Below are 27,906 nucleotides of genomic sequence, written 5' to 3'. Positions count from 1 at the left end.
ATCATTTTACAAATCATTTGATCGGCCATGTCACTGGTATCAGATGTACAAGCAAAGCGCGACAGTTTTATTTATGTCACTCTAATGCAGAAATAGCAGTTCATTTTGAACACTTATTTCCATCAGGTATGCAGTGCCTTAAAACAGGCGCACGTCACACATACACACACACACACACACTTGCAGTCTGTTTGCTGTGTTGGGCGCTTTCAACGCGCACTTTTAGAGGGCGTAAATCCTCTTGTGCGCAATCTTTCGAAATGCATCGCCGTCGTCTCGCTCATGGACTAGTCCGTCACTTGACCAACTTGAGCATGCGTATCTTCTCCATGTCGCGCGCGATGTCGCTCGTGTCCGGCAGGATGCGGATGGCCTTGCAGAAGTCGAAGTATATGCCGTACTTGTTGGCGTTCTCCTCGCGTATGTGCTGCAGCACCACGAGGTCCGTCTTCTCGGGCTTGCAGCAGACGTACAGAGCGATGAAGAACACCCCGGACGCCGTGAGGCCCAGCAGCAGGGCCGACACGACGATCCGGTAGTTGTGCGGCGTTGTGTGGCTGCCCCACAGCTGCCAAGCGCCGAAGCACAGCAGGTTCTCGACGATGAAGACGAACGTGAAGAGGAAGACCCTGCGCTTGAGCTTGAACTCGAACATGATGGGCCAGAAGACAAGCGAGGGCAGCCCGAAGAGCGCGAAGACGATGATGGTGGTGACGCAGGGGCTGCGCAGAGGAGCCTGCGAGGAGGAGTCGCTGACGGCGCCGCCGCTGGAGTCCCGCCGCACGCTGTCCTGGCGCCGGTGGGTGTCCCGCACAAAGCTGGATATCCAGGCGGTCATGGCGGCGGCGTGCGCAAGGCAGGCGACCACGACCCATCCGTGGATGACGGCGGTGAGCAGAGACAACGCGAGACCCCGGGCGGCCGTGACGGACATCCATCCCAGGAAGGAGAGCGTGCCCGTGAGCAGGCCGTCGTCCTTGCGCTGTACGGCCTTGATGAGGGACCACAGGCTGAGCGCGGAGCCCACCAGCTGGCCGATCACTGCGAAGACAAAAGCGGTTGTTCGTTGCGTCGTACTGCGTGTGAGGGAGCCTGTCGCTCGCTGAAGATACATCGGATAGACTAGCAAGTTATGTTAGGAAGACGAGGGTACCGGCTGGCGACGACCGCCCTGTCAGTGCGAGTATAGGTGGCAGTGTGAAAGTGCAACAAATAATTTTTACCCATATCTTTTTTAGTCGTGATTTACAAGAAAGAGTTAGGTTGCCTTTAACACAGATACTAATACAGATATAGGGTACTGTGAACAGTTAGGGTCTGCAACAGAACTAGAACCATGCGAAAAAAACGACACCGCCTTGATGTTTAATTATGACTACGCAACAGGACGCACAGAACTGGGCGAATGAGCTGTCGGGCATTAAAAAGTGAAATCAGATTTATTTATTGTTATCCAGTAGCAAAAAAAAAAAAAAAAATGCAGAAGGAGGGACAATTGGCCGTCCCTGCTGGGTCAAGTCGGGACATGGCACATTTACTCAATAGTCTGGACTGCCCCGCTAAATTCGGCACGGTTGGCCACCCTAGTGAGGACAAAGGCGCGGAAGCCGGTCGGCCGAATTGAGCTCGTCAGCACGCCCTAGGGTCGTCCGAACTCCGAAGCCATTTATAGTGTCGCTTTACTGAAGCAAGCTTCTTTGTAGGGACGTAAATTGTACAGAACGAAAACAAAAGCAAGTGAAATTGACTTTGCGCGATTATTGTGAACGTCTGTTGAACAAGGGTGTTCGGTCTGCTAATGCTTATCACGATCACAGTGTGTAGATGCATCTTCGTTGTCCTGAATTATTGTGTCGCACACCCACCCAAAGTGGGGGGGGGGGGGGGGGTTGCATCGAATATTGAAATGTCGTAGACTCGTCTTCCTCTGTTCGACTTTCGCCATTGCTCGTCTCTGGTATTAGCGAGGTTGGAATATTTGTGCTCAACCTGCGAGCCCTTGCGTCCTGCAGAGAAGTGACCTTGCTGCTCTGGGGCGGACTCGGTGGAACGTTGGGATAAGCGCTGCATAATCGTTATTTATGTCCGCACCTCTTATCTTACCTAAGCTCTCTTATCTCGCCCGCGATTCTGAAATGGCTTAAGAGCACTAAGCACGCATATGCCGGTCAACACGTCGTAAATCCATCATACGCGAAAGAACAGCCTCGTACAATCTGAGGTGTTCGAGCAGGCCAGTTAACAGTGCTCTTCTGGTAAGCGGCCCCGTATGTTCCCTCTTCTACTGTGCACCACGTATCATGTGGGAATCCCACTCACGTGCTTGTGAGGTGTGATCCGAGTTGAGGAAGAGCACGATGAGATACAGCTGCAGCAGGATCTGTATGAATCCTGCGTAGAAGTCCTCGAAGAACTCGAGCACGAAGGTCTCTCGCTTCAGGGTGCGCAGCCGCACCATCTCGCCTTTGGTGGGCGATATGCAGCTGCACACCCGCTGCGCTGCGAAGTGGAGCACCTCGACGTGCCTGCGAGGGGTAAACGGGGCCGGGTAAACGCTCCACCATCCTTTTGGGGTTGCTGCTACAACGTTCTCCCTTTCTTTGAGCGGGATAATGGTGCACGTCCATTTGTCAACATCGCGTTACGCTGCACACCAAAGTAGACCAGAAGGTAGGTAACCCTCCAGGCGATCAGTACAGAAAATTTTCGATTTGTCTCCCGGCAGGTTATGCCCATGCATTGACAGACCATCGCGGTTTATGTCTCCCACCACATGAGCTGCACGATTTCGTTTCTCACTTTTAATAGCTATTCGATTGTCGTGTAGCGGTTGATGCCTAATCCACAGTGTCTTAATTCTCGCTATTCATCGTTTTCCCATCGCTCGTTGCGCAGTATTCCACGTTCAGGTCCGTCGTTTCGTACCGGTGCAGTACATACGTTTCGAGCATATCGGAAAGATGTCATTTTATACATGCGCACTTCTGCTAATTTCGACGTGACGGTTCTTGGACCCCATGACTACATATATACTTTGCTTCGATAGATGCACGTAATTTACTGCTTTGAGAAGCTGGCTACCTACATTAAACTTTTAGCTCTCTGGGTTATACTAAATGGCGCAGAGGGAAGGGAGACGCGTTTGCAAAGGGGGCAGGTGATCAGCTGCAGTGGTGTGATTAAGAATTTTGCTAATATGTAGGGTGCGCTGGGGTAGCGCATGGGAAGGTAGCTTGGCGTCCACGAGTAAGCTTAATCAGGCTGCTGATGACGTCATGCGTGCCGTGGCGTCGGCAGTTGGGTCAACAACTCGTCAACGGCGCCATCTCCGTTGGAGGATATTGGCGGATGTGTTTGCAGACTGCATTTTGCGGTCTGTTGAATGTTGTTCGATCTGTTTCCGAGATCAAGATTCTTACATCCGTGCGTTGCTGGCTTATGAAGCAATTCATGAGCGTTACTTGTGTTTATGGCATCATGCACTGGCCTCAGTGACCGACTGCAGGCGTGATGGGCAGGCCCATGTTCTCGCGCTGCTATTGATTCCTTCCCTCCTCTCCGTTCTTTCTCCTCTTTTACCACGTTCCCCCGGGTAGGGTAGCAAACCGCACGCGCATCTAGTTGACCTCCCAGCCTTTACTCTCTCTCTCTCTCTCTCTCTCGTCATGCTCTGCAAATTGCAGTTTACGTTATTTGCCTACGCAGCCGAATCGCCGTGCCAAATGCGCGTGAGTTATGCGAAGTATACTGAAGCTTTTCAGGGTTCATTTGAAAATCGCCAGTTGACATAAATTTTGACTGAACACGGCGGGTGGCTTAAGGTACCTTGAACTGTGTGCTGATAGCTGCGTGCCACACTATCGGACGCGACGTCAAATTTAGGTTGGCACAGGACGCGCTACCGAACACCTGATCTTATGTGAAACCGCGTACCCTTTGATCTGCCACGGGACAAGCAGCAGCCCATTGACGAGCTTCGTGCAGATGTCCGAGGCGGGCGTGGAGCGGTCCAGTATGCTGTCGGCCACCAGGTACGCCGAGTAGACGAGCGACGGCACGAACAGGCAGAGCACCGAGATGACGCAGTAGTAGACCTGCTGCTCCTGGTAGTATGTGGACACCGAGTAGGCGTCCTGCGTCAGTTTGTGGATGTAGATGCCCAGGTGGATGAGCGCCTGCACCAGCAGGTAGGGAAAGCTGCAGCCGCGGCACGTGGGCGCCGACACGGCCTCTTCCTCGTGGTCGTCCCCTTCGCGCTCCAGCCGCTGCTGCTGCTTGTCGGCGAGGCCGCCCTGCAAGCAGGGAGAAAAGCGAGGGAGCTCAGTTGACTCCTGATTAAGGAGAAAGCCACGGCATGCTCGCTAGTTTGGGAGGGAATCGCTTCTCACGTTTGGTTAAGCCCCATTTTCGACTTATTTTACTCCCCAATGGGAGTGTGTTCGACGTAGGACGTTTCTGCGCTTGAGCCAAAGCGGAGTGAATGCACTTAAGACTGTGCGAGAGGAGTTGGAAATGCGTGACAGGCAGTCACCCCCGCAAACTGAGCTGACGTATCAGTGCCTTAGCTCTTATCGTGTGACCTTCGTCACATGCGTGGTGAACAACGAAACGCTGTAAGTGAAATCTTGAAAGACTAATTGCCGCAAGTGGAAGCCGAATTCACATCTAGCGCATAATGAGGTGCGGTGCTTTGTGGTTGAGCTACCGCGGCGGTCGTATATATATGCCGTCAGCTTTGGCGCGCGCGTGTGCGCTGAATACGTAGAAGTATTCCGGTGGGGGCGGAATGGGGCAAAAAAGAAAAAAAAATCGCTCGTGTACCGAACTCGGGGCGCGTGTTCAAGAGTAGTCGCATATAATCGGGTGTCCTCCACTATACGAAGTCTCGCAGTCCATGTGTTTGCTGTTGAACGTTGAACTCCACGAATCAGCCAGTGAACATTGATTAAAAAAGATCGATCTTCGCGCCTGCGCAGCTCTTTCTCTTCCTTTCTTTTTTTCCGCTTAAGGTGGCGCAATAATTTCTATTTCGGTAAATAACATTTCGCCATGCACCGTCACACCACCGGCGTATATCTGAAAACGCGTCGTGCTTCAACTCGTTTTGCGCGAGGTTGAGACGTGTCTCTTGGTCTAAGTACCCGACCAACCATGTCTCCTCACTATCCTGCCTTCCCCTCCTCTCATAAGGGCAAGTGCCTCTATATTCAGCAGCTATCCTGCCCTCCGTTTCTCTCATAAAGGCAACAAGTGCCTCTCTATTCAGCAGGCCAGCGTCCCTCGCTTCGACCACATCACTACTAAGGTACAGCAGTAGTACCTTGCCCTTTCCTCGAATAGAGCGGAAGATGGCGCGTTTTGGTGTTTACTATTTTCATCGCTTCCGCTCTCGTTCGAAAGTCATTTTACGAGAACTCCGCGGGCTTTCGAGACGCGCACCATGGACTCTGTCCGGAGGATGTGTCGGAAGAAAGAAAAAAAAGGGGGGGAGGGGTGAGTAAAGGTGCTCACTGGATGACACGCTTGTCTCGTCCTTTAAAAAGTCTGCAACCAGCCCCGTGCGCTATGCCGTGACACCCCAATTCTCCGCCGTTTCCTCTCCCGTTATTCTCTCGCGCTGGCCGGACGTGGCCGGACGTCCGCCGTGTTGTCCGCGTGGCCGCGCGCCTTTCAGCTCGTCGCCGTCTCGCCTTTGGCGACCACCCAGCCCTGTCTGGAGTCGAGAAAGAAACTGCGCTCATGCGAAGCGCGAGCTCGCATCGTTTGACAAGAACTCGCATATAATGACAATGTAACATGCATGCGTGTGTCACATACATTGTACTGCAGAATGCTGCCGAGCCGTGTTGGCATCTTGGCATCACAGCAGCCGCCGCGAAAACGGGCGGGGAAAGGGTGGAGGCGTGTGGAAGGGACGTCAAGGAGCGACACTGAATCAGATTAAGCTGAAAAGGATTGATTATTAGCGCAGCAACTGAAGGCCGAACCTCTCCTTTCTTGAATTTCACGCCGGAACAGCAGTGCCGTGGTGACGTCACGGATTTCGTGATACTTTCGTCTGTTCAGAAATTATCTAACGTAGCTACGGAGCGATGTCTGTTGTTGCTTTGAATGTATAGCGTAACCCCTTCGAATAATTAGTTGAGAAGCGCTGCAAAAACTAGTGACGTCATGGGCGCTGATGCAGGAACATCAAAGCGGCGGTGTTACCCGGCCGTCTTTAGTTTTTGTCTTCTTTCTGTCTTACCGAAAATTCCACTCATTGTAATACTGATTTGCTTCTCTCTCGCCCTTTTTCTTGCCTTTTATGTGTGCGTTTAGGTTTTGTATTCCAGAAGTGTAATTCATTTCTCTTTACTGTACCTTGAATGCCATGGCATCAAGTGGCTTTGCGGTGATATGGCGAGCTGCGCTTGCTTTTCCTTAATGCAATAATGTTCCAGAAACACAGTTGAAGAGCCAGGGTACAAACAAAACCTGGCGCAAATAACTAGTGCACGCAACTTTATCCGAAATGCCGCTGCTTTTCCTGGCGGCAATGTTATAATCTTGTGCGACTGGGGGCACGCGCGTTCTCGACCCTCGCATTGCTTGAGCACGCGGGGGTCTTCGTTGAGTGTGGGCGCAGTGTAGCCCCTGGTAAGAAGGAGGGTGGCGCAGTGGGGTTGCAGGAGGGGTGGGGGGTTGAGTTCTGGGGCGTTGCCTGCTCACGACGACCATCGCCGCCCGCCACACAAAATTGGGGGCGCCCCGGGGGCAGCCATGCCGACGAGGAACACCGTATTAACCCGAATTTAAGCGAAGCGTCCGTTCATTTCGGTGTCCTGAGCCCTTGAACTAGGGAGGCTCGTCATAAGCGAAGCGTGCATTGAGTAACCTCTCTCTCTCTCTCTCTCTCTCTCTCTCTCTCTCTCTCTCTCTCTCTCTCTCTCTCTCTCTCTCTCTCTCTCTCTCTCTCTCTCTCTCTCTCTCTCTCTCAGATCCTGTTCCACGGTGTGAGCACAGTGGAACAGGAGAGAGACCTTATTTATTTATTTACTTATTTATTTATTTAAATATACCTTACAGGCCCCTAGTGGCATTGTGTAAGGGGGACAGCACACTCAAAGATTATAACATGCAATAATTAGAATTATGTTAGAATTAGAATTAGAATATATGTGAATACACATGCAAAGAATACAGTGCAAGAAATGCGCCAACATACAGTAATATGTGGTGTCACAATTGTACAATGGACAAACCGAATGCTTTTGAACGCGACAGGTCATTGAACAATAAACTTTCACACGGTAACCAATAGCATTACAGAGCGATCGGGACATAATTAGGCTATAATAAAACAGTATTTACCGGATAGTTCCACATTAATAACGGGAAATGCAAGAAAAATAACACGTTAGGTTACGTAGAGTTTGAAAAATGTGTTGTTAGAAGAATCCTGATATTTTCTTGGTCACTCTAATAAGCGATGGCGTTAGGAAGGTCGCTACAAAGGCGAATGACTCTTGGAACAGCGGGGTAGTTAAATGATTTAGTCTTTCCGTAGATGCGCATGAAATAGAACCGATTATACAACCGTTGTGACTTGTAATGAGGAGTTTCAAGAGGCAGAACTGATGGCGCTGTGTTATGGACCTATTTATGAAATAATGATAGAAAGGCTATATCACGACGATCATACAAGGGCTGTAGTGAGAGGTACAGTTTAACTTGTGTTGTGCTTTTGTTATAGCCGTAACAACGTGAAATAAAACGCGCAGCCTTATTCTGAATAGATTTGACTTTTTCGATCAAGTATTTCTAATGGGGAGACCAGACGGATGCGGTGTATTCAAGTTGAGGTCGAACAAATGTTAGATAAGCTAGTTTACGAATGTCTTTAGTGGAATTGTGTAACTTGCATCTTGTGTACCCTAATGATCTCGAAGCATTGGCGCAAATGTATGAAATGTGCATTGACCACGAAAGAGTCGAAGTTAGGTTAGCACCAAGATATTTATATTGAGTGTCATGCAAAATAGTGACGTTATTTATGTGGCAAAGAAACACAGAATTAGTATGCTTGCGGCTAAAAGAGGTAATTTTACATTTCGAAACGTTAAGCTTCATTAGCCAAGTATTCCTCCCAAGAGAAATAAGTTCTAGATCTTTTTGGGGGATTGTATGCTCATCGGCACACTTAATGGAACGATAAAGAATGCAGTAGTTCCCAAAAATGTGCACGTGTGAGGAAATGTTATTCGGTAAATCATTCACGTACATTAGAAAAAGTAACGGCCCAAGAACGCTGCCTTGTGGTACACTTGAAGCAACGTGTGAAAGAGGAGAGGAAAAGTTATTATCAATTGCACCGAGAAATTATCGGATGCGTCGAGATCCAGTCTTTTTCGTCTTATCTTTATTTTAACAGTTTATCAATACGCACGTGCTCCTGTGTAAATTCGCTGGTTGCTTACCGCTATTATCAGCCACATATTTTTTTCCCCTGAATATCTGATGTCCACAAGAAGCAAGAATTAGGGATAACAATATTTAAGAAAAGCGGAGAGGTTCAAGAACTTAAATAATAGGGTGTAGCTAGAGGAGTACTGATTAGAACTGCCGTATGCTTAAGTACGAATCAGTACGGTATACGGACTGACCAAGCGAGCCGCCCTCCCCCGCGATATTCGGCCGGCGGCACACCCCAGAGACAGGGCGTGCTCATCTTTTTCGAGGCACGAGGGGGGATGTGGGAGGCGTTGTTCTTAACCTGGGCGTCCTGCCGTGCGATACCTGTCTGTTGCTTTTGAACGCTGTGGCATATTTGTTATTAATACGTTCTTGTGGCCGCGACGTGACCCCCGAGCTCAGCAGACGCACCTAATTACTTCATGCCTGAGCACGCACGGTCGACGAATCGCGGACTCCCTCCACAGCCCAGTGTACAACTTCGTTGTATAGTGACTCCGCATGGTGTGACGGTATGCGGTGTGACACACCGCATACCCCAAACGCAGGCACCACTCCCCGTATTCCCACACGCTCTCTGCAGTTGTGCAGGGACTATTTTAGACACGTGATCCAAACAAAACTCTTTACAGTAAACACCGAAGACTTTGACAGTGACGTCACAAACGCACCGCCTGTAGTCTCGGAGCGGCCACGGTACCGAACATACCGAGGAAATATTTAAGCGTATAATAGTCAGAGCGTCCGACCTGGGTCTCCGCGATGTGGGTCTAATGCTCGCTGACGTCGGTAAGCATAGATTTCTCTTTCTTTGTACCGGTAATTTTGTTGGCAGACATTCCACAAGTCCTCCGTGCAAAGAGTCGTTGAAGTTAAAGGGACGCTAAATAGAAAAATAAATTGTGCTTCATTTGTAAATTAGCCTTCTAGAGTACCGAAAAAGCCGCGCTTACCGGGAGAAGAGCACTGATAACCTTAAAAAGTTGCAAAAAACGAAAAACGGGTTATTAAAGAGCCCTTGGCCGAATTTAATCCGGCGCCTCTAACTACGGCGTGCCTCATAATCAGATCGCGGTCTCATCTTTAACATCTCTCTCTCTCTCTCTCTCTCTCTCTCTCTCTCTCTCTCTCTCTCTCTCTCTCTCTCTCTCTCTCTCTCTATATATATATATATATATATATATATATATATATATATATATATATAGAGAGAGAGAGAGAGAGAGAGAGAGAGAGAGAGCTTTTAACGACCACGTCAGTCTGAACTGGTTGTTTATAGTGTTTCTCCTTATAGTGCCCCTTTAACTGATATCGCAGCTATATACAGAGAAATAGATGGAAAGACACTGCGCGGGTGGCTTTTCTCTCGGATTCGGATTGGTCTTTTCCGCGACAGGATTTTCGCAACGAGTTCTTGCGTCGCTACACAAGGTCTCTTGAAACAAAGTTCGAAGCGGAAGCCGGGAATGGTCCCTTCTGTTCAAGGCCACCTCACGTTTATATATGAGTCTCCCAACATCTGAGAGGCATTCGCGGTGTGACGGTGTTTATAATAGATACTCGTCTTCCTTTTTCTTAATTTTTTTTTCTGCGTGTGGCGGTGCGATGCGTTCGGGCGCTGAAGTTTCTGGGCGAACTTTAGAAAATGGAAGTTTGACCGTTACTTTCTCCAGTAATAATCGCCGTTTTATCCGCCGAATGAAATAGAAAATAATACTTTGTGTAGAAACTGATTTAGGGTTGCTCCTTACCTGTATATAGCTTTATATATAGCCCCTGCTCCATTTTTAAGGAGGGACCTCCCCCTTCCCCCCTCCTCTCCTCGGCAGGTCAACTTTATGACTGCGGCGCCCATGCGACAAGCGCTGGAGGTGATTTTATTATTAGTAGTGCTTTGTGCGGGGTCATTCTTACTCTCCAATTTTTCGACTAACTATATAATTCTGACTAATCGGTTGATGTGGTCGGAATGAAGGCCGTTCCCCGGCCGAAATATCAGCAGAATGCTGGCATTTTTCCTAAATGCTTCTCTGTGGGAGTGCCATTGCGCGCCCCGAGACACTGTGTCCGTTGCAGCCAGAGGTAACACAGCACAAGCGAGTACGGTCGGGGGCGCAATCCCTGCCCGCCACCGCGCTCCGGCGGGTGTAGTACATCATCCGGCAGTGCGCGTATATATCTGCGCGGCGTCGCCGTCTTATAACAGGGTCGAAACGCTACGGCAGTCGTTTCGGACCATCGGGCGCCCTTGGTAATGGGGCGGGAGGGCGGAGGAGCAGCAGCCGCGCTCCCCGGCAGCGCCGCTGAAGAGATCGCACGCGTACATGCGGTCTCCTCCGGGCAAACCGGATTGATAGGCACAATAGCGAAGCTTACCTTTTGCCATCCGCCTCCCCCACATCTCTCTCTCTCTCTCTCTCTCTCTCGTCTTTTCTTCCGGCGCGCGCGCAATCGTTCTTTTTCCTAGCTAATTTAGCGTGGCCAGAGTGGACCTCGCGCGCGCGCCCGAGGAAGTAAGCAAATGGCCGTCGTTCTGCCAGCGGCGTGGCGGGCTTGCCGCGGCGGCACGGGAGACGGGCAATTTGCGGCACTTCCGTCAAGCGCGAGTCACCCCCCCCCCTCCCCTCCCTATGCTCCGATACCCTCCTGTAGCATATACCTCCGGCCGGCGGTCACCGATTCCTAAAATTCTTTCTCTCCTATAGACCCGCCGCGGGCGATAGAGGCTGCACCGTAAGTTGTGCCTCGATTCTTCTTCTCCGATCAATCCGGCTCATCTCGCGGCGAGGCGCACGGAGGCGAAACACCGAAGGCGACCACCTCCTCGGTCTCGCATCAATCAGGCCCCGGGGCTCGTTCTCCCTATCATTCGTTTGTTACCTGTTCTTTCGTGGCTTCGCAGCCGGTCTTGTACGGGCAACCGCGCTCTTCGAGTCGATGCGTGCCTCGTCTGCCAACTCTCGAAGAAAGGCCATGTGGTGAGTTATGAGAGCTACGCTGGCCAGGTGCCATATAGTAAACATGAATGGCGCTGTGGCTTTGTTGCGCCCAGATCGTTTTGGAGGCGCTTAGGAGATACTGGCTCACGCTGGCTATGTATGCGGCGCGCTGTGCGAGTGAAACTGAAGCGTGCTTCGTTGTGTAGTGCTATATACTACCGATTTGTCCAACAGACGCACTGTTGCAGTGGCAACATGGTAACTCTCATTGCGTATTCCTCGATGTGGAGGCATCGCGCGCTGCACCGGAGAAGACACTAGATCTAATGAAGGTACGTTGCGAAATAATGTTTCAGAATGTGGCTGTGCAGTGCAACCAGCCGTGATGCATTTCTAAAAAGAAAGAAAGAATGAAAGAAAGAAAGAAGAGCGAGAAAAAACACGGCAAGGAAAGGCGAACTGCGCAATCCAAAACATGCTTTCCTCCCGAGATGGTCATTGCAGAGGCGTCTTGCGTGACCGGGGTGTTGTGGAAAGCAAACAGCGTTCTCTTTACGCTCATTTGGAATACATTATCTAGCCATTAAATCACCTCGCGTTGCGTTCCCTTCAGTCTACAATGAAGAACACATAATTTTGGCTTTAGCTCATAACGTGCTTTTAATTCGCGTTCCCTTCCTTAACACAAACACACACGCGCACACACACACACACACACACACACACACACACACACACACACACACACACACACACACACACACACACACACACACACACACACACACACACACACACACACACACACACACACACACACACACAAACGTATGTTCACCTCTGCGTTTTATTGTTTTCCTGTTGTTCGGTCATCACCTTTGTGGCAAGTATATTTTTTGCGTGTGTCTGTCTATGCTAGTGTTCTGTTTCTTGGTTACTTTGTGCAGCTGTTCTGTTTTCAAAAAAAAAATATCAACAGCTTACCAACGTTCCCTGCTGAATTCAAGACCTGTTTGGGTAACAGCTGACTTGTGGCCTACAGCATGTCAGTTTCAATGTGCGCATCATAGACGCCATCACAGCCTTCACGGAAAAGCAGCACGAAGCAACATTAATGTAACGCCGCGGTAAAGTTGTTTTCTTTTCTCCCTTTATTTTTTTTTCGTCGGATTATACGCTAGAATACAGACAATTTTGAATTTCCAATACGAACGCGCTGTAACGTAACGAGAGTTTATCGCGGAAGGTCCGGGCGAAATTTATTGCCTCTTCCGCGCGCGATCAGTGAACCCGCATTTATGTACGCTTTCTCCCTCTTTCTTTTTTTTTTCTTATCAACTTTCCATTCGACCCCACCGCATCTGATAAGAAGGCGTTGCGTCTGTAAGATTCGGCTCACGTGAGCAGACGAAGGTCCGAGCCTATTTCGACTCGGTCTTGGCCGCGACCAGTGGAATGTCGTTCGGTCAGTTCGACAAACGGCTTTTGTGTAGGAGAAGTTTTGATGGGGAGCGACCTCGCCTGTCTCTGGCTTTGATTCGGAGACGCCCTTGGGTGCGCCTCGTTGTACAAGAGATCTTCCTCCTTCTACAGAGACAGGTCAAGGGACACTTACTACGCTGCTCACGCGTAGGCACGCACAACTGAAGTTGCGGTTGCGACACACACCATCAAACTTTTCATAATGCGGAATACTATACCGAAATACGTCCCTCCCTCTTCCCCCCACTCTCTCTCTTCTAGCAGCCCACACGCGGTCTGGAACTGTAAATGTTGTAAGTATAGCCCCTGTTTAATTTTCTTGTTACTTTCTCTGTCTCCTATTTCGTTTCCCTTTCTTTATTTTTCTCTATACATCTCTCTCTTTCTGTCTCCCTCTTTCTGTAGTCTCTTCTATTCTGTCCACATTTGCCCCGTTACTCCTGCCCCTTCCTTTACCCCCTCACTGCTCCTTGTGTCAGCCGTCGGCTAGACAGTTACTGTGCGGCCAGCCGAGTTCTCTATTCTTTCTTCTAACCATAATAAATACAACAAGAAAATGGGTAGTTTTGCCTGAAGGGCGAAGCATTGAATGCGATAGGAAGATTTAGCGTTGCTTTGAACTTTCCGGACGGTGCGCTAACTATGCGCGGGTGCGACTATGTATGCGGATGCGACATACGCCAGTGCGGCAAAATTTCTGGCACTTTTAAAAGCTTCAACACGCCGTGTAGGGCCTGTAATCTCACTGCACAGGCGCCTGCACTGTCCTAAAGAGCGGCGCCAGTGAAATAACATAATTTTCTGATTGTGAGTACCACTTCTTTTCTTTTCTTTTTTCACTTTGTAATGATCAGAACATTTAGAATAAAGTACATGCACTGTGAATGAAATGCTTAGGACCTTTTGCTTGCGCATAGCATTCCTCGAAAATTCTGAGGAATAATTTGGTAAGGAATATACACCTTGCATATATGGCTTAGGCTAAAATTTAGAATACATACATAAATATATACGGAACATCATGGCGTCGGCGATAATTCGCCTGGAGTGTCCATGTGATTGTTGTCGCAATAAAAGAGGTAACAAACGCCGTGTTTTCAGAATGCACACTGACGAAATAAGGGAGTTGCTCAAGCTAAGTCTGGGTCACTGTGCCGGGCTTCGCTGTCTCTCAAATCTTTCGAATTCTGTGCGTAAGCCAGGTGCTCTAGCGGAATATAAATCAATTGTGAGTTGGCCACGTATCACCTTACGTTGTCACCCTGACGTATTCTTTGTTATACGCAAAGCGGCAACGCATATCTAGACGCGGTGTTTCACCAACTACACAGCCCCCAAAGCAAACGAAGAGTCCACGAAGAGGCAATTAGACTCGCCATGAAAGCAGGCGCTACGCTGGTCTTGTCACCTTTGCGTCGAGGAACTGGCGTCACATCGGCCATCTTTTTGAGTGTCAAGGCCAAGCTCCCCGGCATTTCTCGCACGCAAATCAGAAGGCTATATATACATGTTGCTGGCCTTTTGGATAGCTTTTAAGATGACACGTCCTTCGGGGACAGTATACGCGAGGAGAAAAGCACGAACTGTGGCCACTTCACGTCACTGTTTCGGCGCCGAGCGGGTCTTGTGAGTGGGGCCGCCCGAACCGAAGTGAGGGATAGAGTGAGGGCGGCTTCGCGCGAAGGGATAACGCGTGTGCTCATTACGCGCGCCCTTGACGACGCAGCCGCCGCCGTTAGCGCGCACGCACGACCTATACGCCGGCATGCCGCGTCGCACGCCGCGTCAGAAGCCGGCGTTTTCCTCCAGGACAAACGGTTATTCCTGAGCAGCGGCCGTCGAGCGAGTGCTAAAAAAAAAAAAAAAAAACCAACGGAAACACCATCAAAAGAAAGCCTAAGGTCTACAACGCCGCGTTCGCAAGCTCTTAGTAAAAGGGAGCAGAGAGCAGAGAATGTTGGGCTACTCATTCCTCTTCCCTGAATAGGCCTTGAAGCATCATGCTCAATAAACATCTAGTGAATCAATGAAGCCGAAAGGGTTAGTGTTGCTCTTCTGGTGCCGAAAAAAAGAAATAGCTGGTCGAACGACGATGACGATGGCATGACGACGACGGCATAACGTCGACAATGATGGCATGATGGCCCACATGTCGCGGACCTATAGGGTTGAGTCGTGGGCGAAACAAATAAAGGACTTCTTAAGCCAAGGAAACGCGATGGTCAAGGCCAACTGCAACACAATTTTGGACCGCGTAAAAAGCATAGTTTCAAATATTGTGAATACACAGCAGCCTCTGTGCTTGTTTTTACGTTTGAAATACAACAAGATGCGTCAAGAAAAACCTGCAAGAATAGACGCTTTTAATAAAAGTGGAGAAAAATGGCGTCGTTACCGTTCGCCGGAAATTACGAAGGACTGCGAACTGAAGCGATGCTGAAAGGTTTCACGCACAAGATGTCCTAATATACAGGTCTGGCGTCGCACGAGCACAGTGACTTTCTCAGTTGTTAGCGACAACTATTTAGATTAATGTTTCAAAGCGTGCGGCACGCTGTTCCCTCTAGAATGAGCAGTGTCAACGTTTCTTTATTTTTACATGGTCGTAAATGCGAATGCAGACGTGGTTTTGAATAAGTATACGCAATGCGTTACGATGCCCGTTCGTCGAGGTTGGCTTTTCCACCATAAGAGACCTTTTGTGGGGAAGCCCGCTTCAGAAATACGCTTCGTTCCAAATACAGCAGACATTTACACGTACGGTTAACCGAGGACGCGGACGCAGCAACCGGCAAGCGTCGCTATAAATAAACGGACAATGAACCAAGGGAAAACAACCGGTGTTGAACCTTAGTCCGTCCTCTATCTTCCGAGGCTGACTATTCGCCGATTGCATCATCTCGAGATCGAGTCACCGCATGCTATAAATCACAGCCTTCGAGATAGGCAAGCGCGGTTGCCTGGTCCTAATGATCTTTGGAAGTCACATCACCTAAGAGGGCCCAATTCTTTGCGACACAACGTACAATGTGCGTGCGGCACCTTCAGCGCTTGCGAACGCCGCAGCGTCAGGTAACAAGGCATTCGCATCAACAAATGCGGCGCATACATATAATACATTATAGGTGAAGCAAAGCGATGCAGTGTTGCGCAAATGGAATTATGAAGCACTGTGGAAGTATAAAGCGAATCTCCGATTATTTCGAAAACAATCCGAAGTCTGTCAAAGTGGAAAGCACGGAGTAAAGAAAAGATAGGCGGGAGCGTCACGCGACAACTTCGGAGCCCAGCAAAAAAAAAAAGGATAATAATAAAAAAGGGTAGGGGAGGAGAATCCGAGGGGATGCCGGGAATGCTACCTGAAGCACATGATCGCGTAACATGATACGCAAGTGGTGCAGCGCAAGCCCGGCTTCGGTGCACGCTTGTCGCCTGCGCTCACGCGAGTTCCACATTTCTGTCTTTATTTCCTTCCTTCTTTTTTTCCATTGTCCGGCTAGCTAAAATTTCCCTTGTGCAACGCGCTGAACAGCCAGCGAGAAAGGAGCGCCTTCAGAGAACGTTGGCTTGTAGACGTCAGGCGCGCGCGCTCCCCCCAAATATGTTGATATCAAAATTCCGGCAGATCCCACGCCCTGTGGGAATCGATGTTATGCGAAGCAGTGTGTTGGAAGCGTACCAAGTTAACGAAAAGGCCATGAGAGCACCAAGACGTAGGCGGCTATTTCATGTTCTACATGAGACGCATGTCATGATATTCATGTCATGACCGATCATTTATGTTTGTCATACATAAATATACCCATTTTGGTACGTACCAAGTTAACGAAACGACCATGAGAGCACCAAGACTTAGGCGGCTAGATAGATAGCTGTCAAAGTGGCAAATGTTCGCCAAGAAATGCTTCGCATTTAAAAAATATAGCAGCAGTCGTCCGGCCAGGAGTGGAACCAGGAGGTATACCCACGCCAAAGGCGGCGCTCTAGAGTTTATGAACGCTATCATATATACAGTGGTCGCTATTTCACGGTAAGCCTTCGTAGGTCTACCCGCCTTCGGGTGTACTATATATATACGGGTTTCTCTGGTATGCATAAATCTAACAAACAAAAGTCATCCTGCAGTGTTTGCAATGTCAAATTCGCTCTTATTGTCTCGGAGGGCTTAGCCACGTCCTCTCTCATATTGGCTTAAAACGCAATCATGGCGAAATTCGACTATATGTTATTTTTTAAAATTTTTATTTTTCTGTGATGGGGATTATTTTTCTGCGTTGTTTTTCTCTGTTTGCCCTTGCATATCACGTGTGCGAAGTGAAGACACTTGAAACACTCCATGTCATGTTCGTTGAGTTTATATATCAACTATCGCGCTTATATATTTTTTCACGTTCTTTCATTTTTTGTTTCTGAAATGATTGTACTTATAACACACGCTTGTATGCCCGCCTTTTGCAGTTCCAAATTAAATTCTGCAGCGTCCAGCGTAGCGCCCCTGCGCTGAATCCCTGGCTACACCCGAACAGTGCTTGGCTCGGAGCTTGCCGCTTGCCAGCCGTTGCCGCGCAGTCGTTCGCGGCTGGCGCGTCACACGAACCGAACATTCGCCGTCACGAATTTCCGGGATGCGCTTTGTCAAAACGGCGGGGGTGCGCAGCAAAGTGCAGCAGAGCACACTTCTATACGCCAGCGGTGGGCCGTTGTGTTGTCTCAGCTTGTGCTACCGCTGGCTGCTTTCAACGGCGAGGCAGAGCGAAATAAAAAATATGGCGGGTCGCCGACACCTACAGGGGCCGCCCAGTTCGAGTTATCAGGCGGTGTCACGAAGCATCCGCGCTACTACAGAGTTGCTAGAGTTGGCAGAATCACTGTAGTCCGGCACCAGTGTAAACTGATATGTATACGAATCATCCACCAATTTCGTGTAAAAAATAGTCTATGCACGCCATCGTCGGCACACTGAAGAACCATGCCTTAACTTGATGCACACTAACTGCACCGGATTTTCCTTAAAAAATACTCATCGAGCGTTATACTGCAGTTAGCGGCGTTCATTCGGCCACTTCGCGATGACCGTCTGTGAAAACAGAGGAAGAAGAATTTCTCTGGATTGGCCCGGTGCAATGCCTACGAAGGAAGTCATTAGGAAATGCTAGAGTAACCCATCAAGAAATAATACGCATCGTTGCATACAGGCGCATCCAATTAATGACACACACATTCCTACTGGAAGACAAATCTCTCGAAGCAACCGTGACCCAAATTAACTGTGCTCTCAACGAGCATACGCACAGTATGCTACGAAATTTCATTACCGTATAACGAACAGTTGCTATTTACGGCTCGTGTGCAATATACACTCGGCTTAGTCCTAAGCGCGCCCTCGTTGAAGTAATCAAGATCCCCACCACTTGTCCGTTCAGAGCCACCGCACCTTGTCTATCGCCGCTTTTCTTCATCTGCGCAAACAGTTACGAAGAGAGCCGCGCAGATTCTTTCTTAACACGTTTTTCAACGTGTCCCCGTTCGCTCACGCATGCCTTGCCACAGTGGTTAACGACAGTAACTAACGGGGTGTCCCCACCCTGCTGTATATGGCTTGCACGGTATGAGGCCGACGTGCGCCGCGGCTCCTCTTCGCGGAGGGCCGAAAGAAAAATAAGGACCTTGGCGCCGCGCTCGGCGACGACGACGACCCACTTTTCCGAGCACCGCACGCGTGCGCGTGCCACGGCACCATCTGGCCGTGTCCCTCTCCTCAATGGAGAGCGCTCGAAGAGTATAGCTGGCCGTCGCTCCACAGAGTGAGTGTGCTGCAGCCAGAAAGGGTGTGCGCACACAACGTGGAGCTGTGCCCCCTGCGTGCAAGGTGTGCGAGCACCCACGCGCGCACTGAACGCGGACGCACTCAACCACGACACGCACTCGGGGCTGCGCCGGCCCGCAAGCAGCACACACACACACGCACAGTTCTCGCGCGGCGAGACTCCCACGCGACCGCGTGGGCTGACGAAAAGTGGCGCACGCGACGGCCGCAGTGCTTGCCCACGGCGAGGACAGCATAATGTCGAAGCTGTTGTCGTTGAGAAACATTAAACGTGAAAACAGGAGAGTTACGCGTATATGCCCAGGTGGAACGGACGGAAGGGACTCGGGTGCCGTTAATGTGGCAACTGCCTGCCATTAATCTGCACCACATTGTCGGCAGGGTTCTGCACTGTCTTTTCAGAGTGCTCTCTCAATCGAAGGCCGTTTCCGACGCCCGAGGCAGCTACGTTCCCGGGCGCAGACAGTGTCAGCCTTGTTTCAGATCTGTCAGCTCTCTATAGGTAAGCCTAAGAGACAGTTTCTTTGCAATGGAGCACCGTCATTAGCCTTGTTCTCTAAACGGCCTGGCAACAAGCCGTTACGAGAAAAGTGTGCCAAAATAGAGTCAATATGCGTACTGTAAAAGTGGTGGCACTTGTCGCCTATTCAGCTGTGAGGAGTTCATCTCCTCACAATGAAAGCCGCGGAATGGTCGGAATATGGAATGCGTTTTCGGACAGCAAACGGACCGCAGCACTCAGAACTAATTATTACCCGAATTATTCGTGCGGCAATCCCGCGCATAGCTGCGTCGTTCTCACAGATTGTATAGGTTTCAATGTACTATACAGCTAGTTTAGTTTCTGTATAGGGTAGAACAACATCTTAAAACGGGTAAACAGCCGTGAAAACACTGTTACGGTGTTCTGAAGACAGTCATCAGCAGTGGCGTAGGCTTGGGGTGAAAGGGGAGGGACACGCCAGGCATTCCCCCTCCCCCCCACCCCAGCCCCCGAAATTTCTGTGTTAGTATGTGGCCTGGCCAGCTGTAGTGTAGTGCTGCTGTACAAGGTGTTGGTTTTAGTTTTTGGTTTTTCTGCTTTGGTGCTTCGGCGTTGTATACTATATATTGTCCACATGTGTGCATTACAGTTTCAGTTGATAGACAGCGCCTGCGATCGTCTCTTCTTTTTCATCCGTGTCTATAGTTGTTGTGCTGACAGATCGTGAGCACCTTCCAACCCACCCTGTTCTCGCGACTTGTGCAGCACCGCCTCCCCGCCGTAGCCTTTCCTGTGCCCGGTGTGCCCCCCACCGAAGAAAAATTTCTGGCTGCGCCACTGGTCACCATACAATCAGCTGCAGTGTCAGCTGACGTCGCACCAGCGGCAGCGCCTCTGACAAAGGCTTCCAAACGCCCTATACGAACACCCCTCGCGACACTCTGCGTACGCAGCGGAGCAAACTCCCACGACACTCTGTGCGAGAACCACGGCGCTGGCGTCATCGGTCATGCACGCACAGCCGGATGCGGAGGCGACAACGCCAGTGTGGAACGCGAAACGGCCCTTCGGCGTGGAGGGCGGCGCCCGTTATATGTTACATAGGTGGAACCCTGCCGCTAAAGCTACCTGCCGCTCGCTTGCAGCAGCCTCTGTCGTCGCCTGCTATGCTGAGAACAACCAAAGCAACTTTTAAGCTTTCCGAAAGACACTGGTCCACGGAATATAGTTCGATTAGTTTGTACGCTGCGTTGTGTGTTGTGCTTTGTGTGCGTTGTGTGCCTCGGCGTCTGTGACGCGTACTGCGCGTATCATTTCGTTTCTCACCGTCACCGTCTGGAGTATATAGCAGCGCATGCCGACAGTCAAACCTCTCCAGGATTCACTAGAGAGCTCGTCTCTCGCTCTGTACATTAATGGTCGGTACTAGTAAAGTTGGAGTGTACTTGCAAGCGAAAATACCTTTAAAATTCCGGTGCTGACAATTTTCTAATTTAACGTCCCGTCAGAACGTCATTCTCGATTATAATTGAAGTCGATCTGCGTTTGAATTCGTCAAGCGCAATGGAAGCGTGAGAAGTGCAGGATCGAAGTCAGGCGGGCTTGAAACAAAAAAAAATATTATAATAATAACAAACAAAAGAAGACGCCCAGCTCAGCACTCTAAGGTGTTGATTTCGACCTGCTTTAACCAAAGCACGCTCAAAACTGTCTGTGTGACGCCGGTATTAAAAAAAAAACGGGAAATGTTGCCCCAAATAAAGCACGATGCGTAACTTAATGTTGCCGAACCCATAGCCTACCTTTTTTACGGTGATTATATTTGCTGACTCGTTCTCATTTGGACAGCTAGAGCTTCTTTAATGCGTTCACATGTGTCATAACCTTTAAATGCAACAATATTTCTTTGCTGAGTGGCTTCAGCTTGTCGAAGCCGAGCACTAAGCGAGACATCAAGTGGAAGTGATGGAAATTAATGGCGTTTAATTGCATGCCATTACAACAAGCAGCGGCATGATGCTGCGTATTTCCTCCCCCCTACCTGTAGACTGCGCGATTGTCTGTCCTGGCCCACATTTCAGTTTGTCCCGCTTTTGCACGTTTCTGTGGTACAGACATAGTCTGTTCACGCGTCTTCGTTGAAGATTCTTATCAGTGTTGTGTTTACGTACGAATGTCCTGCTGAGCGCGTATACGTAGTTCTGTGTGTGTCACAGCCGTTTTTTTTCTCTCTCTCTCTCCCTTCTTCTTCTTCTTCTTCTTCTTCTTCTTCTTCTTCTTCATAATTCTACTTTATTACAGGGATAGCTGGTTCAGTGACCCATCCGCCAAATTTTATGACATCTGTTGCAGGTATACCATTACCGCGTCTATTTTATCCTCATCATCATGTCTTTCTATCGGAACAAATCGCCAGAAAAGAGCACGCCTATCGTGCCCACACAGGATTATGTCCTTGTTCTGGGACATGTTAGCTCGCGGTACCTATATAGTTGCCCAAAACTCACTAACCACGTTTCACAGAGATCTTAGAGGGCGCAATTTTTGTGCGACCTCACTTCCTCGCCTCACGACCTAACTTCCGAGCAGACGCAGTTGCGCTTTGACCCTCCCTGCTTCAAAAGCGTTCGCAAGGTTACGCACCTCTCATATGACTACACCTTAGACTTAATTTAGAGCATCTAATGAAATATTGTTTCTACTCTTAGCAACAGGACTAGATTTATATAAAGTCTGAAGAGCGACAGATACGACAAGCATCTCAAAAGAACGTCCTGCTACATGTGTTGTATGCGTCGTCTCGGATATGACTGTATCGTACACTTAACACGCTCGATATTAAGGACATCCATTTTCACAATACAGGCTGTTAGTGTACATGCTGTACCTTGAAAACTAATATATCCGCCTCAAAAGAACGAGCTGTCACTTCATTGCTTCTGCACGGATACAACCGCATCGTACATGAAATAGGCTGCCACTAATCATATCATGAGAAGCCAACAAACAAAGACACCAAGGAAAACACAGGGCAAATTACTTGTACTTACTAATTGAATTAAAGCAATTATAAATTAATGGCAACGAAAGTGGATGAAAAAACAACTTGCCACAGGTGGGGAACGATCCCATGCCTATTGAACTTGCGCGGCGCGGTTTCCCCATCCACCTTCTTGAGTATTTGTGTATTACTACTAGAACTAACGTTGGGAGTGTTGGCCAACGCCACCACTCACAAACCTTGGCGGTGGATGTGGAACGTACATACTTTCTGCCTCAGGCTTTACGAGTACGTGATCTTTCTGGGTGAAGGCAACTGGTTAGTAAACCCACACGTGCTACCTGAAGGCATCAATGTTGCCGGATTCGAGACTCTCGTTATGTAAGAACGAGAAGAAAGGGGGTAAGCGAGGGGCCCGATTTTTATTAATCATATCATGAGAAGCCAACAAACCAAGACACTAAGGAAAACACAGGGGAAGTTACTTGTACTTACTAATTGAACTAAATAAATGATGAATTAATGGCAACGAAAGTGGATGAAAAAACAACTTGCCGCAGGTGGGGAACGATCCCACGTCTTCGCATTACGCGTGCGGTGCTCTAACCAATTGAGCTACCGCGGTGCGCTTTTTACACAGACGCGACCGCATATTAAGCGAAAGAGGCTACCACTACCAATATGCAGATTCTACAACGTCGTATACACGAACGGCCTGTTACTATGTTGCGTATCGCACTTATGCCTCGACTCGGCAACTCTCCTCCGCAAATGGTCCGCCGTGGACGCTTGGCCACGCGATCGGGGCGAAGAGAAAGGAAAGCCGCCGGAATGACCTTGGCCACCAGCGTCGCGGGGCGGCATGTTTGTTCGCACGGCATCGAGGAGCGTCAAAAGTGGCGAACACGCATGGCGCCCGTCTGCACGAACGTATAACGGGCAACTCTCGTCCCATCTGAAGCAGGAGGTGTGTCGTCCGTACTTTGCCAACATCCACGATTAATTACGCATGCCTCCTGTAGGGTCGCCTGCCTATACCCGTTCCCGCTGCTTGCGGCGGCCCGCAAGTGTCACTTTGTTGCTGTCGGCTTTCCGTTCGAGCAACCTCCCCCCCCCCCCCCTATCTTTTTTAACTTAGGTGAACCGGCCGCTTCCGTATTTTCCTCTTTCTTTCTATCTTCCTTTCTTTCTTTCTTTTCTCTTTTTTCTTTCTTTATTTCTTTTAAAGTGTTTCGCAAGCATTTTATTCCTCACTTACTCCGCCACAGGTCGTTAACTAACCGTATAAACCGCAATCAGTGGTTAATTCCAGCATAAACCCGTCTCGCTGCTTCTTCGCGCCATTAGTTAATGAAAGCAGCAATTTATTCGTCAGTGCTCCGTCTAACGGCTCGTTGGCAGACACGTAAGCGTGAAGTAAGCCAATAAGACCGCACCGTCTTAGAGGAACACCTGAGCTACGTGAGACGCAGACTAGATGGACTCCGGTGTAATTTTGACCATCTATGGCTTTATTAACGTGCGCCGAAGCGCAAGTACACTAGGGGCTTTTGTTGTTGTTGCTGTTGTTGTCATTATTATTATTATTATTATTATTATTATTATTATTATTATTATTATTATTATTATTATTATTATTATTATTATTATTATTATTATTATCGCACCGCCTTGGAAATACAGTCGACGCCAGCATGCCGTACTGCATGTCTTCAGTTACGTGCATTAATTGTGCTCGTTTAATATCGCGCTGATAGCTGGGAAAAAGTAGTTTGGGCTGCTCAATCATGATTAGCAGCTTTTTATTACACCATACAAGCATGCAAAAAGCAGCGTGTGTTTATTTATTTATTTATTATTGCTTTCTTTTTCTGCTGCCTTTTCACGCTGAACAATCCCGTGACTTCAGTATATGTACACACGCATACATGCGCGATATTATTTTCGAATATATTTGCTTTTAGTTAAGGAAACCGAGAACATGTGTTTCATAGCATGCGACATATTTAGCCAAGGAGACCAAAATTAGGGCAGTAGCAACCGGATTGTATACTCAATGGAGCTTTCGCCCTCACCATTTGCGTCCCGTACGGCGCCGTCTCGATTTGCGCGAGGAGGAGGGAGAGAGAGCAACACGATCACTTTGCGCAAGCAGAAACTTTTCCGCCATTGTTCAAGGCCAGGAAAAGAGAGGAGAATAGGCCACGCAGCTGGGAGACAACGCAAGTGTGAGATCGCGCCTTCGACCATACAAGCTCTGAATGCGAACGGTCTGAAAGACGACGTTATAAGCCACGAATGGCCTTGTACAACATTTATGTCGGTCGCTCCGCTCCCTACTCGGGCATTTGAAGGGCTCCGCCGATTTCTGTCTCATTCATAGAAGCCCTGATGCTCGCCGGTGCCTCCACATCGCCTTGTAGGTTTTTGCTGCCTTCCGAAGTAGCGGCGGGATTGCTGGTGGTAGTATGATATATAGTATCAGTAGTAGGAGGAAGTGTCATCGTCATCTCCGTAGTAGTAGTAGTAGTAGTAGTAGTAGTAGTAGTAGTAGTAGTAGTAGTAGTAGTAGTAGTAGTGACAGCAAAGTGGTTGCATGTCAAAATTCATTCTACTATAAGCGCTTTCCAAGATCACACCATTCAAACTTCGGAACGCTGGCTTGCTTGACGAACAACGTGCTTCGTCAAAGTGACAAAAACTTTACATCGCTTCGTCCCCCCTCACCACCATCCTTTTTTTCCTTTGTTAAAAATTTATTTCTCTTTAGTTCTCTCGATCCAGTAGAACCGTACACCGTTCTCTGTGCCCTTCCCGACGCAGATATATTATGCGTGGCAGGCAGCTAAATACACGCCGGCAGAAATCCTTGCTTTACAGTAATATGCCTTCCCTCTCTCAGAGTAGATTGTGGAACGGAGTGCCATGGGCACTGCCGTACTTCGCGAATGTCGCGTCGATACGTTCTGCAAAAGCAGCCTTGTTTCGCCACCGCGATGAGCGCCGATCGAGTGTGCCCGTCAGCTTGCCGGTCTGTTTATGCCGCGACAGGCGCTTTCAGGGCTCTTATTACACAGGCGTCGTGATAAGACGGCGCGCACTGCATCTAACGGAGGTGAGGAGTAGGTGGAGGAGCCTCCTTCGCTCATGCACGGTGTATCTACAGAACGCGCCAAGAAAGCTCGCGCATCCAGTTCGAACAACGCAGGCAGCCAGGATAGCCCCTGAAAAGGCTTTTTAGATGCAACTTTCCTCGTGGCCGTAGGTATACATTATGAAGTGGTTCCTTCATGTTTCTTCTTTCTATTTATTTAAATGAAGAAGGGGAGGTTGTCACTTGTTGTTGTTGTCAAACGAATCGCAAGTACAATTCAAGCGGTCCCTACAAGCTCTCCAACCTGTTATTTGAGTCCTCTAGATATTTCAGTGGAGGACACTTAGACCCAGTCGTGTATTCGGAGCAACGATTTCGCCATGGGGCAAATAATCTCTTCCGTTTAATTTATAGTAACCGCTGTGTTCGTGCACAGCATTAAGACTTGGCTGCTGCGCCGTAAAACATTACCTGACCCGTTCATAGGCCAGATATGGCTTGGCAGTTGCTTCCAGTGGAATCTGGCGAGAACGAAGCATATATGTAAATGCAAAATAAATAAATAAATAAATAAAAAGCGAGATAGAGAAGAAGAAGAAAGAAGGAAAAAATAAAGAAAACAAGCGCAGCATCCGTGCGGGTGGAACAATGCTGCCCGTGACCGCTGCTGTCGGAGTTTGGTGGGGTGTGCCGCGATCGTACACGCTGCGCCTTTCCTTTCGCTCACGCGCGCGTGCGTTCATCCGTGAAGGTCGCCCTGGCTGGCGTCCAGCACCCAGAGGACTGCGGCATGCGCACAGGGGTACGTCGTGTATGCTGCCGCGGCTACTGGGTTCGTTACGCGCAACGTACTCGCTGGGTCTCGCGCTCGCGTCACTGCGCCCCTTTTCGACTCCCTTGTCCCAGTAACGCGTATTGCCTGGATGCCGCAACCATGGGGTCTCACTTCGGTGAAGGTTAATTGTAAACTCTCAAGTGCGTGGCCATGGCCAGACAGGTCGTGTCTTTTTTCACTATCAGTCGTTACAGTTTCCGCGAAAAGAAGTAATTTCAACCGACCTTTACTAGCGACATTTATAGTTAGCGAACCCTGTAGTTAGCATGGGGGCCGTTCTAAATGACATGTCCCTTGCTGATCATCTGTTGTAACATGTCAGCCATTTCGCTGGGCCAGCATCTCCAGTTCACATTAAAGTTATCTTTATTTTTCTCTTAGAGGATACCCAAGTCCTCGCTTTCATTTATAAAAGACTGTACGAAATAACGGTACAATAGCACCTTAAAACTTACAGCGCGCATTTAGCCGCAGGCTGAAGGGAGCCCAGCGCGTAACTAAACGGTGAAGTCCTTATTACGACAGTTACTCACATCCTCCGGGCAAACGGTGTCGTCGGCCGTCCTGCCTGCAGGTGTCGGTGCGTGGACGCTGTTACGATGCGGCCTATGGTTGCCGGTGCCGTTTGTGGCGGCGGCGGTGTTGTTGTTGTTCCTGGACGTGCCCGCTTCCTGGTCGCCCATGCTCGTCCGTCCCACGTCGTCGCTACGCGCTTACACCAGCCGGGCGCCGCGGCGTCAGGACGACGTCGTCGTCTCCAGGCTCATTCGCACGAAGAGGCGGCTGCGGCAAGAGCCCGCAGCCACACAGCTGCACCGGCGTCGCACGCGCAACGGTCGAGTCGGGAAAAACGGCGAAGCACTCGCGGATGTCCCGAAGGCAACACCGGCTCTTGCAGACTCGGACCTGTTGCGCTTCTCGCGCCGAGTTAACTCGGAAAAAAGAGCTCCTTGGAGCGGCGCGGCGCTCGGTGGGCGCGGCGCGCAGTCGTGTGTACGCGTGTGTGCGGCTGCTAAAACCCCGTTCCCGTCCGAGTGGTTGCTACGCGCGCTCTCCGTCCGGCGGCTTGGGCGGGCTCGTGCGCGGTCCTCTGCCGCGCCAGTGAGTGGGCGCCCACGTCGAGTTTCCTCTTCCGTTCCCCTCCTCACCGTCTCCCTCGCTCGCCGCCCTCCATGCATCAACGACGCGGCCCGACGTATTTTATCGCCGCCGCTGCCGCTGCAGCCATCGAAGACGCGAGTTACGGCGCCGTCGGATGACGCATAGATGTTCCCACTCTATTTTCTCAAGCGGCGCGGCCTCCGGTCTCAGAGGCACGGCGTTCCTTGTTGATGTCTTCTACTTTCTTCCTCTCTGTTGGACAAGCAGAAATGTCGTCCTTTCACTCTCTCTCTCTCTTTCTCCAATTGGCAGAAAAACGTACTCCGGCAACATGGCGCTACACATTTACGTCGTGATCACGGGTGTAAGATGAAATGGCACACCAGTGGCACAGACACGTGCTTAGTCATTTAAAATATACGTACCCTGTGTTCCACTGTTAAAGGGAACACGTGAATTGTGTGTGTGTGTGCGTGCGTGCGTGCGTGTGTGTTTGTGTATGTGTGTGCACACGCGCGCGCGCGCGCAATCGCCTCGCTATATGCCGGATATGATTTGTCAATGGTGGTGCTGCAGGGCATGTTGCCACGCCTGTCCAGTGCATTGACATAGCTTCAACCGGCACTTGGAATTACAGCGCTAGCAAAATGAGAGCCGCACGTACAGAGTCTTGTTTAAACTTGCCGTAG

At 49.6% G+C, this 27,906-nt stretch overlaps 1 protein-coding gene across 1 annotated transcript; it reads right to left on the bottom strand.

Annotated features, from left to right (window-relative positions):
• Nucleotides 1–46: 46 nt before the first annotated feature.
• LOC142582535 (uncharacterized) lies at nt 47–27,207 on the bottom strand. Its single transcript, XM_075692365.1, has 4 exons — nt 26,650–27,207; nt 3,934–4,292; nt 2,320–2,525; nt 47–1,041 (listed from the first exon to the last, which is right to left on the bottom strand). The coding sequence occupies exons 1-4, from the start codon at nt 26,797–26,799 to the stop codon at nt 296–298; spliced, it is 1,461 nt and encodes a 486-aa protein (XP_075548480.1). The 5' UTR covers nt 26,800–27,207; the 3' UTR covers nt 47–295.
• Between the last annotated feature and the right edge of the window lie 699 nt (nt 27,208–27,906).

The sequence above is a fragment of the Dermacentor variabilis genome, chromosome 5, assembly GCF_050947875.1.
Source record: "Dermacentor variabilis isolate Ectoservices chromosome 5, ASM5094787v1, whole genome shotgun sequence".
In the NCBI taxonomy this organism is placed as follows: domain Eukaryota; kingdom Metazoa; phylum Arthropoda; class Arachnida; order Ixodida; family Ixodidae; genus Dermacentor; species Dermacentor variabilis.
Note: the sequence above shows the minus strand (reverse complement) of the source record. Positions and strands in the feature narration are given on the sequence as shown.

Bases quoted from the DNA above. Each gene is read 5' to 3' on its own strand.
- LOC142582535 (XM_075692365.1), bottom strand. From the start codon at position 26,799: ATGGGCGACCAGGAAGCGGGCACGTCCAGGAACAACAACAACACCGCC. The intron at 4,293-26,649 runs GTGAGTAACTGT...CCCTGCTTGCAG, and splicing joins ACACCGTTTGCCCGGAGGAT to GGCGGCCTCGCCGACAAGCA. The intron at 1,042-2,319 runs GTGAGTGGGATT...TTGTCTTCGCAG, and splicing joins GGATCACACCTCACAAGCAC to TGATCGGCCAGCTGGTGGGC.